The 16,823-nt window shown below is 47.5% G+C and overlaps 1 protein-coding gene across 4 annotated transcripts in view; it reads right to left on the bottom strand.

Annotated features, from left to right (window-relative positions):
* The window catches only part of LOC117352584 (ER degradation-enhancing alpha-mannosidase-like protein 2), an 82,062-nt gene that overhangs the window by 19,564 nt on the left and 45,675 nt on the right, over nt 1-16,823 (bottom strand). For all 4 annotated transcript variants that reach the window (XM_033929122.1, XM_033929124.1, XM_033929121.1 and 1 more), the window contains exons 7-8: nt 13,582-13,793; nt 5,994-6,135 (exon numbers count right to left, since the gene is read on the bottom strand). In XM_033929122.1, the coding sequence (XP_033785013.1) occupies nt 5,994-6,135; nt 13,582-13,793 (354 nt within the window). The remainder of the gene's footprint in view (nt 1-5,993; nt 6,136-13,581; nt 13,794-16,823) is intronic.

Genomic DNA, 16,823 nt, shown 5'->3' on the forward strand with positions numbered 1-16,823 from the left:
GGGGTGCGGCCCGGGGGCGTTTGCGGGATTTTCGCAAGTATCGCCCTGGGCGTGGGGCTGCTTCTTTCCAGTCTCCAGGATTTTCCCGGGGTCGGTTCTTCCAGCGCATGCAGCCCTTTCGGGGGGCCCGTCGGGGGGCAGGGAATCCCTCCGCCGGTTCCCCCGCTTCCCGTCCTGCACAATGACGCCTTGCCGGCGCCCCCTTTGGTTCCGGTGGGGGCCCGGCTGCGCGAATTTTTCCCCAAATGGGCCGAGATCACGTCCGATCAGTGGGTCCTGGAGGTGGTGCGGGACGGTTATGCCCTGGAGTTCGCCCGCTCTCTGCCGGATTTTTTCCTCGCTTCTCCATGTCAGACTCCGGGGAAGACGCAGGCTTTTCGCCAGACCCTTCAGCGCTTGCTAGATCTCAGGGCAGTTGTTCCGGTGCCCCCTCCGGAGTGGGGCACGGGCAGGTACTCCATTTACTTTGTGGTGCCCAAGAAGGAGGGGACCTTTCGGCCCATCCTCGATTTGAAAGGGGTCAACAGGGCTCTCAAGATTCCCTCTTTCCGTATGGAAACTCTGCGGTCGGTCATTCTGGCGGTTCAGCCGGGGGAGTTTCTCACTTCTCTCGATCTGACGGAGGCCTACTTGCATGTTCCCATTCGGGCCTCTCATCAGCGTTTCCTGCGCTTTGCGATCTTGGGTCGGCACTTTCAGTTCTGTGCGCTTCCCTTTGGGCTGGCCACGGCTCCTCGGACGTTCACCAAGGTGATGGTGGTCGTCGCGGCAGCCTTGCGGTCGGAGGGCATCCTGGTACACCCCTACCTGGACGACTGGTTAATTCGGGCAACGTCGTTGCAGGAAAGCTCCCGGGTTACTGCTCGGGTGGTGGAGTTTCTCCGGTCGCTGGGCTGGGTGGTCAACCTTTCCAAGAGTCGGTTGGTCCCGGCTCAGCGTCTGGAGTACCTAGGGGTGCTGTTCGACACCTCCTTGGGGAGGGTCTTCCTCCCAGAGGGCCGGGTGAGCAAATTGCAATCTCAGATTCGCCTGCTTTTGGCGTCCCGGTGTCCTCGGGCACGAGATTTCCTCCAGGTCTTGGGGTCGATGGCGGCGTCCCTGGATGTGGTGAGGTGGGCGCGGGCCCACATGCGTCCTCTCCAGTATGCTCTGCTCCGGAGGTGGTCTCCCCAGAGGCACGGGATGGATGTTCCGGTCCCCCTGCGAGGCTTGGCGCGCTGCAGTCTGCGTTGGTGGCTCCAGACCCCTCACCTAGTTCAGGGGGTGGGTCTGGATCTCCCGCAGTGGACGGTGCTCCTGACGGATGCGAGTCTCCTGGGTTGGGGGGCTCAGTGTTTGGGTCACTCAGCTCAGGGCACCTGGTCCGCGGAGGAGGCCGCCTGGTCGATCAACGTGTTGGAGACCAGAGCGGTCCGTCTGGCGCTGTTGGTTTTCCACTCCCTGTTGCTGGGCAAGTCGGTCAGAGTGCTGTCGGACAATGCCACGGCGGTGGCTTAGGTCAATCGTCAGGGGGGCACCAAGAGCACTCAGGTGGCGCAGGAGGCGGCTCTGCTCATGGTTTGGGCGGAATCCCATCTGCTGGACCTCTCGGCCTCTCATATAGCCGGAGTAGAAAATGTTCAGGCAGACTTCCTCAGTCGTCACTTTCTAGATCCAGGAGAGTGGTGTCTCGGCGCCGAGGCGTTTCAGTTGATAGTGCAGGCTTGGGGGCAGCCCCTGATGGACCTGATGGCCACGGGTGGCAACGCCAAAGTGCCCCGCTTCTTCAGTCGTCGCAGGGACGGTCTGGCCGAGGGTCTGGATGCTCTGGTCCAGCAGTGGCCAACGGAGGGGCTGTTGTATGTGTTCCCTCCTTGGCCGCTGGTGGGCAGAGTGCTTCTTCGCATTGTTCACCATCCGGGTTTGGTGGTGCTGGTGGCGCCGGATTGGCCTCGCCGTCCGTGGTATGCGGATCTGGTGAGGCACCTGGTAGCGGATCCTCTTCCTCTGCCTCTCTCGGACGACCTTCTGATGCAGGGTCCCATTCCCATGTTCGACCCGTCTCCCTTCTGTCTTACGGCATGGCTCTTGAAAGGGGTCGCCTTAGCAAGAAGGGATATTCAGACAAGGTGATCTCTACACTGTTGGGGTCCCGGAGGCTTTCTACCTCTCGGGCTTATGTGCAGGTTTGGCGTCTCTTTGAGGAATGGTGTCGGGCGCGGGGAGTGACCTCTTTTCGCGCTTATCTGCCTAACATTCTGGAGTTCTTGCAGGATGGCCTGGATAGAGGCCTGGCTTGGTCTTCTCTCCGGGTTCATATTGCGGCCCTGTCGGCCTTTCGAGGGTTGGTGTCAGGTCAGCGTTTATCGGCTCTTCCTGATGTGATTCGGTTTTTGCGGGCGGCCAAGTTGCTTAGGCCTCCCCTACGGCCCTCGGTTCCCTCTTGGGATCTTAATCTGGTTCTCTCTGTTTTGGTGCGTCCGCCTTTCGAGCCCTTGGACGACTGTTCTTTGAAGGACCTTACTTTGAAGGCGGTCTTTTTGGTGGCCATTACTTCTGCTAGGCGTGTTTCTGAGCTGCAGGCTTTCTCTTGTAGGGCTCCCTTCTTGGAGTTTTCTAGGGAGCGGGTCGTCTTGCGGCCTGTTCCTTCCTTTCTGCCGAAGGTTGTTTCTCCTTTTCATGTCAATCAATCGGTGGTTCTCCCGGTCTTTGGTGGTCGGGAGGGCTCTTCTGAGCAACGGCAGCTGCGCAAGTTGGATGTCGGTCGGGTCCTTCGCTCTTATGTGCAGCGGACCCAGGAATTCCGGAAGTCCGATCATCTCTTTGTCCTCCTGGCGGGTCCTCGTCGGGGAGCGGGCGCTTCTAAGGCTACTATTGCGCGCTGGATCAAGGAGACGATTGCTTCCGCTTATCTTCTGAAACAGCAGCCTGTTCCGGAGTTTCTCAAGGCTCATTCCACTCGGGGTCAGGCGGCTTCTTGGGCTGAGTCGTCGCTCGTGCCTCCAGTGGATATTTGTAAGGCTGCGGTTTGGTCCTCCTTGCATTCCTTTGTTCATCATTATCGGGTTGATGTGCAGGCGCGTCGGGACGCGGTGTTCGGTGAGCGTGTACTGGTATTGGCCCTTCGGGGGTCCCGCCCGTGAGAGGGACTGCTTTGGTACGTCCCATTCGTAAAGTTAACCTCTACTGGTCTGGAGAGTGCTAAAGAAGGAGAAATTAGGTTCTTACCTGCTAATTTACTTTCTTTTAGCTTCTCCAGACCAGTAGAGGTCCCCACCCTGTCTGTTGTTGTTGTTGTTGGGGCTGTTGCGCGGGCAGTTTTTGGTTTTTGCTGCGGGTTCTAGTATTTTTCTAGGGCCGGGGAGAATTGAAGAACAGCGGCTGTGGCTCGGCTGGCTTAGCTGGCGAGCTGTGGGGACATTCTTCCTTCGGGAATTTCTCCTCTGCATTTTCCAACAGCATTTTGGGTATGTTATTTGTTACTCCTTTTGGAGTATTGTTTTTTCTCTCTGTTGTTTTCCAGTTCTTGGTTCTGCTTGGCTATTCGGCAGACTGAGGGAAATAGAGAGGAGGGGCTAGGATATACTGTCCCAAAGTTTTGTTTTCAGTCTCCACCTGCTGGTCATGATTAGATATATACCCATTCGTAAAGTTAACCTCTACTGGTCTGGAGAAGCTAAAAGAAAGTAAATTAGCAGGTAAGAACCTAATTTCTCCTTTTTAGCGCTCCAACGGGGGGGGCGTGGGGGGGGAACCCCCCCACTTTACTTAATAGACATCGCGCCGCGTTGTGGGGGCGTTGTGGGGGGTTGTAACCCCCCACATTTTACTGAAAACTTCACTTTTTCCCTGTTTTTAGGGAAAAAGTTCAGTTTACAGTAAAATGTGGAGGGTTACAACCCCCCAAACCCCCCCATAACGCTGGCGCGATGTCTATTAAGTAAACTGGGGGGGTTCCCCAACAAAACCCCCCGTCAGAGCCCCTAAAAACTGTAATTTAGAGCGGTGTGGCGGCGCGCGCTGCGCTCAATTGTCAGCGCGCACTTTTGTCTTTCGCGCCGTTGTCTATGAACCGTCTAAAATGACACCTAAATCTTTTTCTTGGGTGCTGACCCCCATGGTGGATCCTAGCATGTAAAAACAGGGACATTCTTTCTGTGCAATTTTGTAAAAGCCCTTTTCTGCATGTAAAGCATGCTCTACTTGCAGAAAATGCTTCCTTAAGGGTTAAATGCAGTGGGATTCAATCATTCAAAATGCAATACTAAACAAATCAAGAATGTTATATTATAATAATAATAACAACTTTGTTTTTCTATACAGCCATAGTCAGACGACTTTTAGGCGGTTCACATCGAATTACAAATGCATGAGGGGAATGTTACAGAAGAAAAAAGGTTTTAAGGGAAGGGAATGTAAGAGGGGTTGTAAGGGGAGGGAAAGTGAGAGGGGTTGGAATTGCCTGAGAGATTGCTTCGGGTTTGTAGCAGGAAAATGCGTAGTGAGCGAAGGTTGGTCTGTTTAGGTGATGAATGTCAAACAGAGTAGTTTTGATTGATTTTCAGAATGCGTTGTAGGTCTGTCTGGTTTTATTTATGTAGTTTCCCAGCCAGGATTGTTGTCTGTTAGCTTGAAACATGAAGGTTCTGTCAAGGTAGGATTTGTATTTGCAGCCAGTAATTTTAGGATAGGCGAAGATGTTTTTGTTTCTGGTTGTTCGTGTGGGGTTGTGTAGAGTAAAGTGTGTTTGCAGGTAGGAAGGTGCTAGGCCCCAGATTTGTTTGAAGCAGATGCATGCAAATTTGAACTGTATGCGTGCTTCCATTGGTAGCCAGTGCAGCTTTTTGTAGTATGGGCTAATATGGTCTTGTTTTCTCAGTCCGAAGATTAAGCGAACTGCAGTGTTTTGTACTAATCTCAGTTTTTTAAATTGTCTTTTGTGGGATACCCAGGTAGACGATGTTGCAGTAGTCCAGGGTGGATAGGATCAGCAATTGCACCAGTAACCTGTCAAAGTATTTTTTAATAGTCCTTAGCTTCCATAGTGTATAGAAGCATTTCTTCACTGTTAAGTTTGTGTGGTCAGCCATGGTCAAGTGCGTGTCTAATGTGACACCCAGAATTTTTATGGTTTTGGAAATCGGATATTCATGGCTGTTTATTTTTAATGATGTTCTCGTTATTTTGTCGTTGGGGCTTGCCAAGAAGACTTTTGTTTTCTCTGTATTTAGTTTCAATTTGAAGTTGGTGGTCCATTTTTCCGATTTCTCTCATTGTGTGTGAAAGGATGTCTGTAATTTCAGTTGAGATGTCATTTAAGGGAATTAGGATGGATATATCGTCTGCGTATATGTAGTGTTTTAAGTTTAATTTTTGTAGTCGGTGACCTAGGGATGCTATGTAAATGTTGAATAATGTAGGCGATAGAGGGGAACCTTAGGGTACCCCTGACGGGTTATTCCATAGGTTGGAGTGATTTCCATTGCTGGCTACTCAGTAGGATCTGTTTGTTAGGAATTCGTGGAACCATTTCTTTACCTTTCCCGAGATTCCCATTGCATCAAGGCACAGTAGCATGATTTCATGGTCTACTAGGTCAAACGCACTGCTGAGGTCTAATTGCAGGATCAGTGCGTTTTTGCCTTTGCTGAAGAGATCATAGAGGTGGTTTAGTATGGAGGCTATGACTGTTTCTGTGCTATATTCTTTCCTGAAACCTGATTGATGTTCGCTGAGGATGTTAAATTTGTCTAGGTAGTTTACCAGTTGGAGGTTGACCAGTCCTTCCTGTAGTTTTGTGAAGAGGGGAATGCTTGCTATGGGTCTGTAGTTAGATGTTAGTGCTGTAGAGGTTTTCTGATCTTTGGGGATTGGTGTAATCAGTATGTGACCCATGTCTTTGTTTAGTGTTCCGTTTGTAAGGGCCGTTGTTAGCCAAATGAATAGTTCCATTTTGAATTCAGGTGGGGCAGTCTCACTCTGAAAAATATCAACAAGCAGTAGATATTACTCACCCAGAAACATTGACATGAGCTCCTCATCTTGCAACAAGATGGCTCCTTTAACAAGATATTCAAAGTAGGAATCCACTCCTGCCCCGATCCCAGCATCCTGTGCTACCCACTTAGAAGTTAGCACATCAATATGATTCCCCACCTGTGTTAAATACAAGAGCTGTAGTCAGTTCATATATCACAAACTGTGCAAGAAGCAAGGTGACAATCTGAAGACAGAAGAAAACATCTCAGGAGTTACTTGGACTTAAAGTTGACATTTTCAAAACGCTATGTGTTCAGGGAAAGAAAAGTATGTGCGACACACAAATAGAAGATTAAATTAGAATATCTTAGATTTAGCTGATGCTTATTTTCCCAATAGTAGCTCATGGGTTACATTCAAGTATAGCAGTATTTTTCCCATCCCCAGAGGGCATACAATCTAAGTTTGTACCTAGGCAATGAAGGGTTAAGTGACTTGCCCAAGATCATAAGGGATAGCAATGGGACTGAACCCTAGTTTCTCTGGTTCTTGGCCCACTACTTTAACCACAAAGTTACTCCTCAGGGCTATGAATTCCAATCCATAGTGGATGGGGTTCAAGAAAACAAGGTCAAGGACAGAGGAGGCAGAGACGAGTTGGGAGAAGAAAATGAATCCCGTTACTGCATTACGATTAGATGACAAAGAAGTGGTGCAATAAATAGGGTACTTGGGAGAAGATGGTACAATTATCAAGGCAAGAGAAGTATGGGATTAGGGTTTTTGCAATAATGAAGGTTAGCACAATTAAAATAGTCTGGTATATGATCAGATTTGCTGAGTAGATGTAGCATGGCAGGTCTATGGTGATAGATTGAACTGGTACTTGGAGGCAACACGCTGAAGGGTAGCCAGTGACAGATAAAAACATGTTAAATGCATGTCCAGCCTTATTAAGCAGAATTAAACTACAAGCTCACAGAATCAATGGGCAAAGCCAAGACTAGCTCAGCATGTCCTTTATGACCCGATGACACCAGGGAAGCCTAGCTGAAGGACACACGCAGGGTTGAACTTTCATGTGCCAAGCTACCTAAAATTATGATAAATTAACAGATCAGTGGAACATTTAAAATGTCACAGATCCACCCCATCCTAGCATATTCTGAGGCGATTGTCTAGGGTTCTTGATTCAAATGTTTTGCCAATTATTTTTTTAGAAAAAGGGAATTTTTCATGGCTCATCATTTGTTAGGATAATTTTTGCTGCTTGATTTTTAGAAGGGAAGTTCAGGAGGGCTTTCTGGATTAGTAGTGTTTTTTAAATTTTACTCCCCCGATATTCAGTCTATGGTGATCAAAGCATTTAAAAGTGTTGACTGTCATAGGCTGAATTTGATCCCAATACCAAAGCCAGGTTTATTCTGGTCAATGGCACAGAGTATTCAGATATTGGCCAGCTGCTGAAAGTTATCTGGTTACTGGCTAATATTCTTTTTATTCTCCTAACTTTGGCCCAGATTCACTAAAGATAGCGACTCAATCGCTGTTGGCCTATTCTCTGGCCTATTTTCAAACAGCAATTGATTCTCTATCAAGTTTGCATGCAAATGATTTGCACGGATGTGTAAATAATCTTATCTATTGTTTTGCCTTTTGTCTTTGTTTTGTTCTATTTCTATCATTTAAATTTCTCCAGAATTCTACTGTTCAACGGCTCCCCCTTCTGCTTCTATTCCTTTCTCTCCTCTCTTCTACCTTCCAAAGTATTTAGATCAATGCTGTCTTGTTAAAATGTTTATTTTATTTTTATTTTTCCTCTAACTCTACTTTTCACTTCTCTATTACCCTCCAGGTACTTTAGTTAGATTGTGAGCCTTCGGGACAGTAAGGGAATTTTTCAAGTACCTTTCTTATTTCTAATCTTAATGTATATTTTCTGTAAACCGCTTAGAACCTAACGGATGTAGCGGTATATAAGAAATAAATTACATTACAAATTACATTACCTGCTGACTCAATCGCTCAGTGAGCGATTGCGACATGGGCAAAGCCCCGATACTAGTGACAGGAGAAGCAGCCTCCTGTCACAGCTGTCAGGGCTTCTACTTTTTTTTTAATGGGACAGGTGTTCTGCGTGATTTAAACGCGCACCATCTGTCCCATTAAAAAAAAAAGCTAACAATCACCCGCCCCCCCCAAGCAAAAGTTTCCCTGCTTGCCTGCTCCCCTGAAAAAACCAGCAAGAAGGATGCCCACTCCCTGATGCCATGATTCCCACCGGCCTACCTGCTTCCCTGAAAAAATGGCAGGAGGGATGCATTACAAGGGAGGGGCCAAACACGGGACATAGGAGGGAGGGAGTGCATTTTTGCTTTTTGGACACAGAAGGCATAAACTTGGGAGAGAGAGGACGGAGGAAGGGAGGGAAAGAGATGCTGAGGTGGGGGAGGAAATAGAAAGGATGAATTGGGCATGAGTGTGTCAGTGAGAGGAAGAGATGGTGTACATGGGGAATGGAAGAAAGAGGCAAATTTTTGGTAATAGAGAGGGAGTGAGGTACAGATGACAGGGAAGAAAAAGATGAGAGGGAGAAATGTTGTGGTGGAGAAGGAACAGTGGGACATATTGAAAGGGATGCAAGAGAGAGGAATGCTGGACATAGTGGTGAAAGGAATGGAGGGAGAGACATGGCATGACATGGCATGGCTGGAGAGGGGTGATAGGAGAAATGTTGGCCATGGGGCTGGTGGGCAGGGGCAAAAGATGAGAAAGGGATAAATGCTGGACCACGGGAGGAGGAACCAATGGACAGCAACAGAAGAATTTGCAGGAGGCGGGAAAGCAAGAAAGATAAAAAATGGAATTTATTGACTATGTTAGCTTTGGGAAATGTATATAGCAAATATCTTTGTACTGTATTCAAAAGAAAAGAAAATGCATTTCTGGTTTTATTTCTACAGTGTTGAAGTACTTGCTGACCCTTGCTGTGGCTGGTGGGATCCCCAAGCACCGCCAGCAGAGGACCTCCTCTAGAGACGGCCAGAATTCCCCTCCACCAAGCGCAGCAGTCATTGGCAGCATCCATGAGCCACCAAGGTGCCAGCATCTGTGACTCAGGGATGCTACTGCTGCCTGCCAAGCTTGGCAAAAGGGACCCCCGGCCAACTGCAGAGGAAGTCCTCAGCTGACAGCTTGGGGGTCCTCATCAGCTGAGTATTTATATTTTATATTTACATTAAAGGCTCTGGTAGAAACCCATTTACAAAGTTTCTTCCCAATTAATATTTCTAAATTAATAAAGTGTTTTTGCTTATTTGTAAATGGGTCTCTACCAGAGCCTTTAATTTAGTAGCATAATTAAATGAAATAACTACTTCTGAAGTTTATAGAGACGGTTGGGGACGGATTCGATTCCAGTGGGGATGGGTTCGACGGGAACGGGTTTGATTCTACTGGCGACAGGGGGGGATGGGTTTGATTTCTGTCCCCGCGCAACTCTCTAGTGTACACTCAACGTGCATGTATGCTAGCATGCCACCTGAATGCTATTCTATACCAATGTCCAAATATGGCACACTACGCAAATGTTAAGTGTGCACATATAGTCATGTGAAAAAATGAGGACACCCCATGAAATATTCAGTTCTTTCTTAAGAAATGTTCACATATCGATGTAAAATCTTTTTTTTTTATCTCTGGAAAAGAAAATGATATACCATATTTCTCCATGTATAGGCCGCAGCCTATACATGGGTTTTGCAAACCAGCCTAGTGGGTGCGGCTTACATTACTGGGGCGGCCTATACATCATCCCCCCCTAAATACCTCCCTTGCCGGTAGTAAGATTGGGTGTGTTTTCATGTGCAGGCCTTGTTGATTGGAACAAAAGTCTTGGACGGCTGCCAGCTGCCTCCTCAAGCCTCTGTCCCGCGCCAATTCCTGATTGGATGCCGTCAGTTCTCGACGGAACGGAACCCCTGCGAATATCGGGGGAGTACTGTACACCAAACATGTCCTCTTTTCTGATATCCAAATAATTTAATTTTAGACTCATCTGTCCATAGAACACTATTCCAGAAGTCCTGGTGTTTGTCTATATTCTAGCTGGCAAACTTCAGTCTGGCCTTGATGTTTCTCTTAGAGAGTAAAGGTTTCCTCCTTGCACACCTCCCATGCAAGCTAAATTTGTGCAGTCTCTTTCTGATTGTAGAAGCATACACTTTCATATCAACAGTAGCAAGAGCCTGCTGTAGGTCTAATGATCCAACTGACTCCAAAAAAAGAATTGCCAACAAAACTTAAAAGAACCCAACAATGAGGCAAAAAATGGTTAAAAGGTTCCGTGAGTGATTGCAGAACAGCAAAACCACCAACATACAAAGGAATAAAATAATAATAAGAGTGTGACAATGTAAGGTACCCTCAGTGCGCAGGATAAGCGACGGGAGAAAAACTCCAACGCTTCAAGCGAAGAGGTAGAGGCTAGAAAGCCCCCACCTACACACCATCATGGGGTACCTATAGTGTGTTTTGAAATTAAATAGCACAATCCCAAACAAGTGCACAATGAACACAAATAAAAAAATGGATTCACAAACTGCAATCACTCAATGATGACAATTTAAGGTTTTTGGAGACTTCTTTTAGCATCTTTAAGCCTGCTCTGGGGGTCAACTTGCTTGGACCGCCAGACCTGGGCATGTTGGCAGTTGTTTAGAAAGTCCTCCACTTGTACACTATTTTCCAGACCGTGGAATGGCTAATGTCAAATTCTTTCAAGATCTTTTTAAATCCCTTACCAGACTTATAAGCTGCTACAATCTTCTTTCTGAAGGCCTCAGACAGCTCTTTTGATCTCACCATGGTGTTCACTCTCACCGCAGCAGTCATGAACACATCAAACTAAATGTCTGAGGACATTTGAAGTAGGACAAACCTTCAAAATGATGTTGTAATCATGTGCAACTGATGTGATACACCTGTGTGTGATTTGAGCCACTTTAAGTGGGAGGATATGTGGAGGTGTCCTAATTTATTCCTCAGTTGGAATATGCATTTTTGTGGATATCTTTTATTTCATGAGTAAATCAAGGAAAAATTTTGTTGTTTACCTGCAATTACATCACTTTCTTTTCCAGAGATAAAAAGAAAGATTTGACATCAATATGTGAACATTTCTTTTGAAAGAACTGAATATTTCAAAGGGTGTCCTTATTTTTTCACGACTGTATTTTAGATCTAGTCCTTAGTAGAGGTCTGCACGGGAACAGGGATCCCCCCCAGGTCAATGGGACTCCCACAGGGCCTCTCCCAGACCCACGGGGATACTTCCAAGGCCCACGGGACTCCCATGGGGATGGTACTGGGATTCCTATCCCGACTAGAGGCCTACCTTATTTCCGGTCTGGCGCTGAACTCCGAGACCCGACGAATCAGCAGCATAATCATATAGGCAGTAAGTTCAGCACAGGCACACATTGGTTCAGCTGCAGCACAACGGGCCAATCACAAACGACCTCAGAATTCTAAGGTTGTTTGTGATTGGTCCATTGTGCTGAGCTTACTGCCTACGATATGAGCTCCAGAGGAGGGAGAGCCGGCGGCTGAGTTGCTGCTTCTAGGGAGCTGAGGCACTTCACTTTTCATTGCCTTTGTGCAGCCGCCCAAGTGAGAAGCAGGATGGCTCTCTGCACCCACCTGAGCTGGCCAAAGTTGTGCACGGAAAGTGTGGGCACTGGGTCTGGCAAAGGGAAGGACCTCGGGGGGGTGGGGGGGGCGGGGCGGGTCAGGCCAGAACCCTGCACCTCCCCCTCCACGGCTCTCCTTTGCCCTGGTGAAGGTGTCTGCAGCTCCTGGGCACTGGGGTGGCTGGCTTGGAGAGGGCCTACTCCCCCTGCCAAACCACTTGGCAGGAGCGGGCTGGTGCTGCTGAGGTCAGGTTAGTGAGGAGGGGGGGAAGGCATGATGGGTGCTGGGACTTGGCAGGCATGTGACAGTTGGGGGAGGAGAGGAGAGTCAATTTGGCCCACAGGTTAGGCAGGGGTGGTGTTGAGATTTTGAGGGACAGCTAAGGGGAAGGGAGAGGGAAGTGACAGGCAGGCCAGGGTGAGGAGAAGAAAGAGTGAGAGTTAGCATGAAGGGAGAGAGTGAAGTGACAGGGAGAGGAGGGGGGCACAAGACAGCAGAGACAAGTAAACAGACAGTATGGCTAATATGAGAATTAGCAAAAAGGACAGGTGACGACCATCATGAGGGGTAGGGAGAATGAGGCAATAGTGACAAGGAGCATGGGATGACAGGTGGCTAGAGAATAAGGTGGCAGCAGGACAGACAAAATGATAGCCTTCCACCTTGGGCAGAGAGAGAGGTAGGGAGAGTGAAGTGGCAGGCTGGATGGGATGAAGGGGAAGGGAGAGAATCTGGTGACAGGAACAGACATAAGGGGGTACAGAGATGATGGTGACAGGATCAGGGGTAGGGAGAGTGTGGTGATGGTGACAAGGAAGCAAGTGGGCCAGTGTGAGGAGCAGGGAGGTTGTGGTCTTATGTATGAAAAAAACTGTTTTCTTTTAGTGTTGACTGTGCAGGATCGATCTGTATTAATCTGGCTTCAGTTTAACAATGGGTATATTAATGTTCTAAGGCTCACTGCAGTGTTTATGATGCTCCCTTTTCCTAGGTGCACCCTTGCTTTGTGGCTCATAGATTATTACTAAAAATATTTTTTTATAGAAAGGAGGGGTATTAAAAAAAGGAGGGAGGGTGTTAAAAAAAGTGATTGCATTTTATTGTTGGTTTAAATAAAATAAGGCTTTAAAACATTCAAATCTTTCTGAAATAATTGCTGCTTTTTATGGGGACAGGTAACTTTTTTATGGGGGGATAGGCGGGGACAGAGGGTTTCTTCGCAGGGATGGGTGGGATTTCTGTCCCCGCACAACTCTCTAGTCCTTAGTGGAATATAGGGCTTTGTACAAGAGTTGGGTCCATTGGAAAACGGTGATCATAATATAACTAAATTTAAGCTAATATATGGAGTGCAGTCACTACTCCTGTAGCAGCATTTAATTTTTGAAAGGGCAACTAAGAGAAAATAAGAAAAATGGTAATAAAGAAGCTATAAGAATCACCCGCAAAGGTTAGGGCTTTAAATCAGGTATGGATGTTGTTTAAAAATTATCCATACCACAAAAAGTGTCATATAATAAGAGGTATTGACCTGCACTGGGAATAAAACGAGCCTCAAAGACTCAACAAGCGTAGACCTCAGCAATTACCACCGCACAACTATACTTTCATGGAGGTTAAAAAAATCTCAAAGCTATTCTAAAGGAATAAGCAGTTAGTCTGAACATTGTCAACCATAAAGCAGTATAAAATTTTTTTTAGACAGAAGTCACATATCTGTCTTTGCTACAGATGGTGTCTCCTCTCCTCCCCAAACTCCTTTTGTGCCACAAAAATGCATTCCTTAAAAGCTGATAGTGTGTGGATAATTTCAAACTTGCTACCCTGAGAAGCAATGACTCTGTCCTAGTAACATCCTACACAGGGCAGAAGCCCATACCATACCTCAATCTATAAATATGGACAAAATGTGCAACTCGTTCTGTCACTCACCAGGCCAATCTCTGAGCGGCTCTTCCACAGTCCCAAAAGCGCCTTTCTGGCCACATCCTCAAATACAGGGTCTCCTGTGAGATGGCTCAAGGTGGCAAACTCCACTATGTAAGTGCCAATGCCAGCAGTACAGGTCACTGGTGTTTCTGTCGGGCTAACGCCATTGAGCAAATTCACTGTCCCATAAGGCATTCCTGTTGGAGTCTGAAAAGCTGTAAACATGACACCCTGTGTTACCAAGATATAACCATACAATCACCAGACCCCAAAACAGGCTTGTCCAACCTTTTTCTATCAGGGGCCACATTTAATATTTTGTAACATTTGGAGGACCAAAACACAAACCATTATATGCTTCGTCAAATAGTGGCAAAATACAATAGTGTGTTATCTCTACCCACAGTCTTCATCCAGTCTACTTGCTGTCTCTCATGTACCCCCCACCCCCAGGCTTTACTGAGTCTCTTACACCTTACCTGGCTTCAGCTGCAGAACAAACAATGGCTCCTGCTTCCCCAGCATTACTCAGCTCTCTGCAAGTCTGAGCTGCATGGTGCTGGAAGTTCAGGTTAGTCTCATGGTTTCAAGTCTCACGACACTTAAAACCGAGAGACCAATCCAAACTTATGACACTGCTCAGCTCAAACTTAGAGATCCGAGTCGTGGCAGGGAAGAAGGGATCTTGCCATAGGTGCCAGCTTTGTGGATACTGTGAGTGCTTGAGCACTCCCTTATTTTTTCAAGCACTGCCCAGATATAAGAGCTGAAATCTTCCCAATGTAGCAACAAGTTCTGCATGGGAAAACAGGAAGAAAGGCTGTGTTTCTGTAGCTACTGTTCCCACTTCTCCCTGCAGCTCCACTGGTCAGATAATCCTTAGCTAGCCAGTAAACTGCAAAGAAAGCAGGACCAGTAGCTTAGTAGACACCATTGGTCACACATTCCATAGCCAACCAATAGACCGAAGGGTAAAGAAGGACAGAAGGTTGGTGTCTCCTAAACTACTTGTCCCGCTTTCCCCTGCAGCCTATTGGCTGGCTAAAGAATATCTGACCAATGGGCTAATAGCAGGGAACAGAAAAGAATTGCAGTGAAGGTCAGACAGGCTTCCTGACTTAGGTCTACCAAAGTGAGGAGGAGTACTGAGGGAGGCTCTGGGAAAGGAACGGGGAAGCATAGCAAAGAGTAGCACAGGCACTAAGAGCTAGACGAGATGGGTTGTGAGGGGAAGAGAAACTGAGGTAGGATTACCAACTCCCACAGACTCGCAATGTGAAATGGGTTAGGCGAAATGAAGCCTGCACCCTGCAAAACCCTACTGAGCCCCCTATGGATGCCTAAGAGCCTGACTCAAGCCTCTGCGATTCAATAGGCGAGCAAAGCTATAAGGGGAACAGCCCTGAGATCCAAAAAGGCTCCTGCAGGCTGGCTAACAGGTACCACAAGGGATCGGCCTGTCAGTTGCAGACTCAAGTCTGCTGCTTCTCCAAGCAGGCAGAGCTGAACCCTCGACTAGGGGAGATCTTAGCACCGAAAGAGGTCAAAACTATGAAAAAAAACCCCAAAACAATGAAGAAATAAGCAGAGCAGAGAAAAACACTCCTTCTGGCTCATGTGCAAAAGGAAATACTGAAGGGGGCAGCAGAGCCTTCTAGTGAAAGAGGAGGGATTCAAAATCTGGAGTGGATTCCTTCTGCATGGTTTACAAACACTGGGATATTAGCCATCTGTCCAGAATGACAACCCTATTGCACTAGAAAACATCAAATTATGTCTATGCAAAGGAGAAAAAAGTGCAGAGGGAGTAGGGAGGGAGGGAAAGAGAACAAGGAGCAAGAAAGAAAAAAGAAATAAGGGAAAGTGAAAAAAAAATTGAAAGAAAAAAAGTATGGTATCGATGATGGGCTGAGGGACGGTTGGAGAAAACATTGGATATCTCAGTAAAAGCCTGTACACATCCAGAGATTTCAAAACCCTGTCATGTTTCTTCAAACCCAAAGGTGCATAGGCTGGCAGATGCATCTCCTGTTTGATGTGGAAGCTGGAGACCACTTTCGGCAGGAAGGAGGGGACAGTGCACAGAGTCACACTAGAGCCCGTAATTCTAAGAAAAGGATCTCTACAAGACAAAGCCTGAAGCTCAGATACCCTCTGGGCAGAGGTAATGGCCACCAAAAATACTGTCTTGATGGTGAGATCCATCACAGAAGCCTGGTCCAGTGGTTCATAGGGCAGACTCGTGAGCGCCCTGAGAACCAGGTTAAAATTCCAAGTCAGGAACAGTTGTTGCAGCAGAGGGCAGAGCTGTAACGCACCTTTTAAAAATCTAACCACATCCAGATGAGCTGCAAGAGAGCTCCCACGTTGATTAGGACCGAAGCAAGAAAGGCCAGCTATCTGCACTCTCAGAGAGCCTACAGCAAAACCCTTTTCTAGGCCCCCTTGAAGAAAGGCTAGTACCACTGGGTCCAACATGGAGTCCAGGTCCTCACCCCTAAGGGCACACCAGGCTTGGAAACATTTCCATGCCTTTGCATACGCTGCAACAGCTGACTTCTTTTTACTCTGGAGGATGGTGGCAACTACCCCATCTAAGTAGCCCCTACATACCAGTGCTGCGTGCTCAAGAGCCATGCCATAAGATCAAAGCGTTCCGGATCCTGCAGCGCTATCAGACCCTGCGTAACAAGCGTGAATGGCAGGAAAGCTTGAGACCCTGACCCCACGTCTCCCGACCCAGCTGGAGACATAGTCGGTCTGCATATTATGGGCGCCTTGGCCAGTTTGGCGCCACCATATTACCCTTACCTGGTGCGCCCTGATTCTGCGCAGCAGATGGCCTATCATGGGCCATGGTGGGAAGGCATAGAGAAGCCCTGTCTTGGGCCACAGCTTAACCATGGTGTCCTAACTTTTGCTTCCTGGTTCACGCCTTTGGCTGAAGAACAGAGTCACTTTCTTGTTGGAAGCTAGGCCATCAGGTCGAATGGAGGACTTCACCATCTTTTCACTATACAAGTGAAAGCTTTCTGGGATAGCGATCACTCCCCAGGATCCAGGGTTTGGTGGTTGAGAAAATTTGCCTGTACGTTGTCCACTTCTGCCACATGTGCCGCTGAAAGCGCTTGCAGATCAGTTTCTGCCCAACAAAAAAGCATTTGGACTTTTACTAGCAGAAGTGCACTCTCCTCACGCCCCCTTGGAGATATACATATGTCACTGCTGTAATATTGTCCATAGTA

Source organism: Geotrypetes seraphini, chromosome 1 (genome assembly GCF_902459505.1).
Source record: "Geotrypetes seraphini chromosome 1, aGeoSer1.1, whole genome shotgun sequence".
Classification (NCBI taxonomy): domain Eukaryota; kingdom Metazoa; phylum Chordata; class Amphibia; order Gymnophiona; family Dermophiidae; genus Geotrypetes; species Geotrypetes seraphini.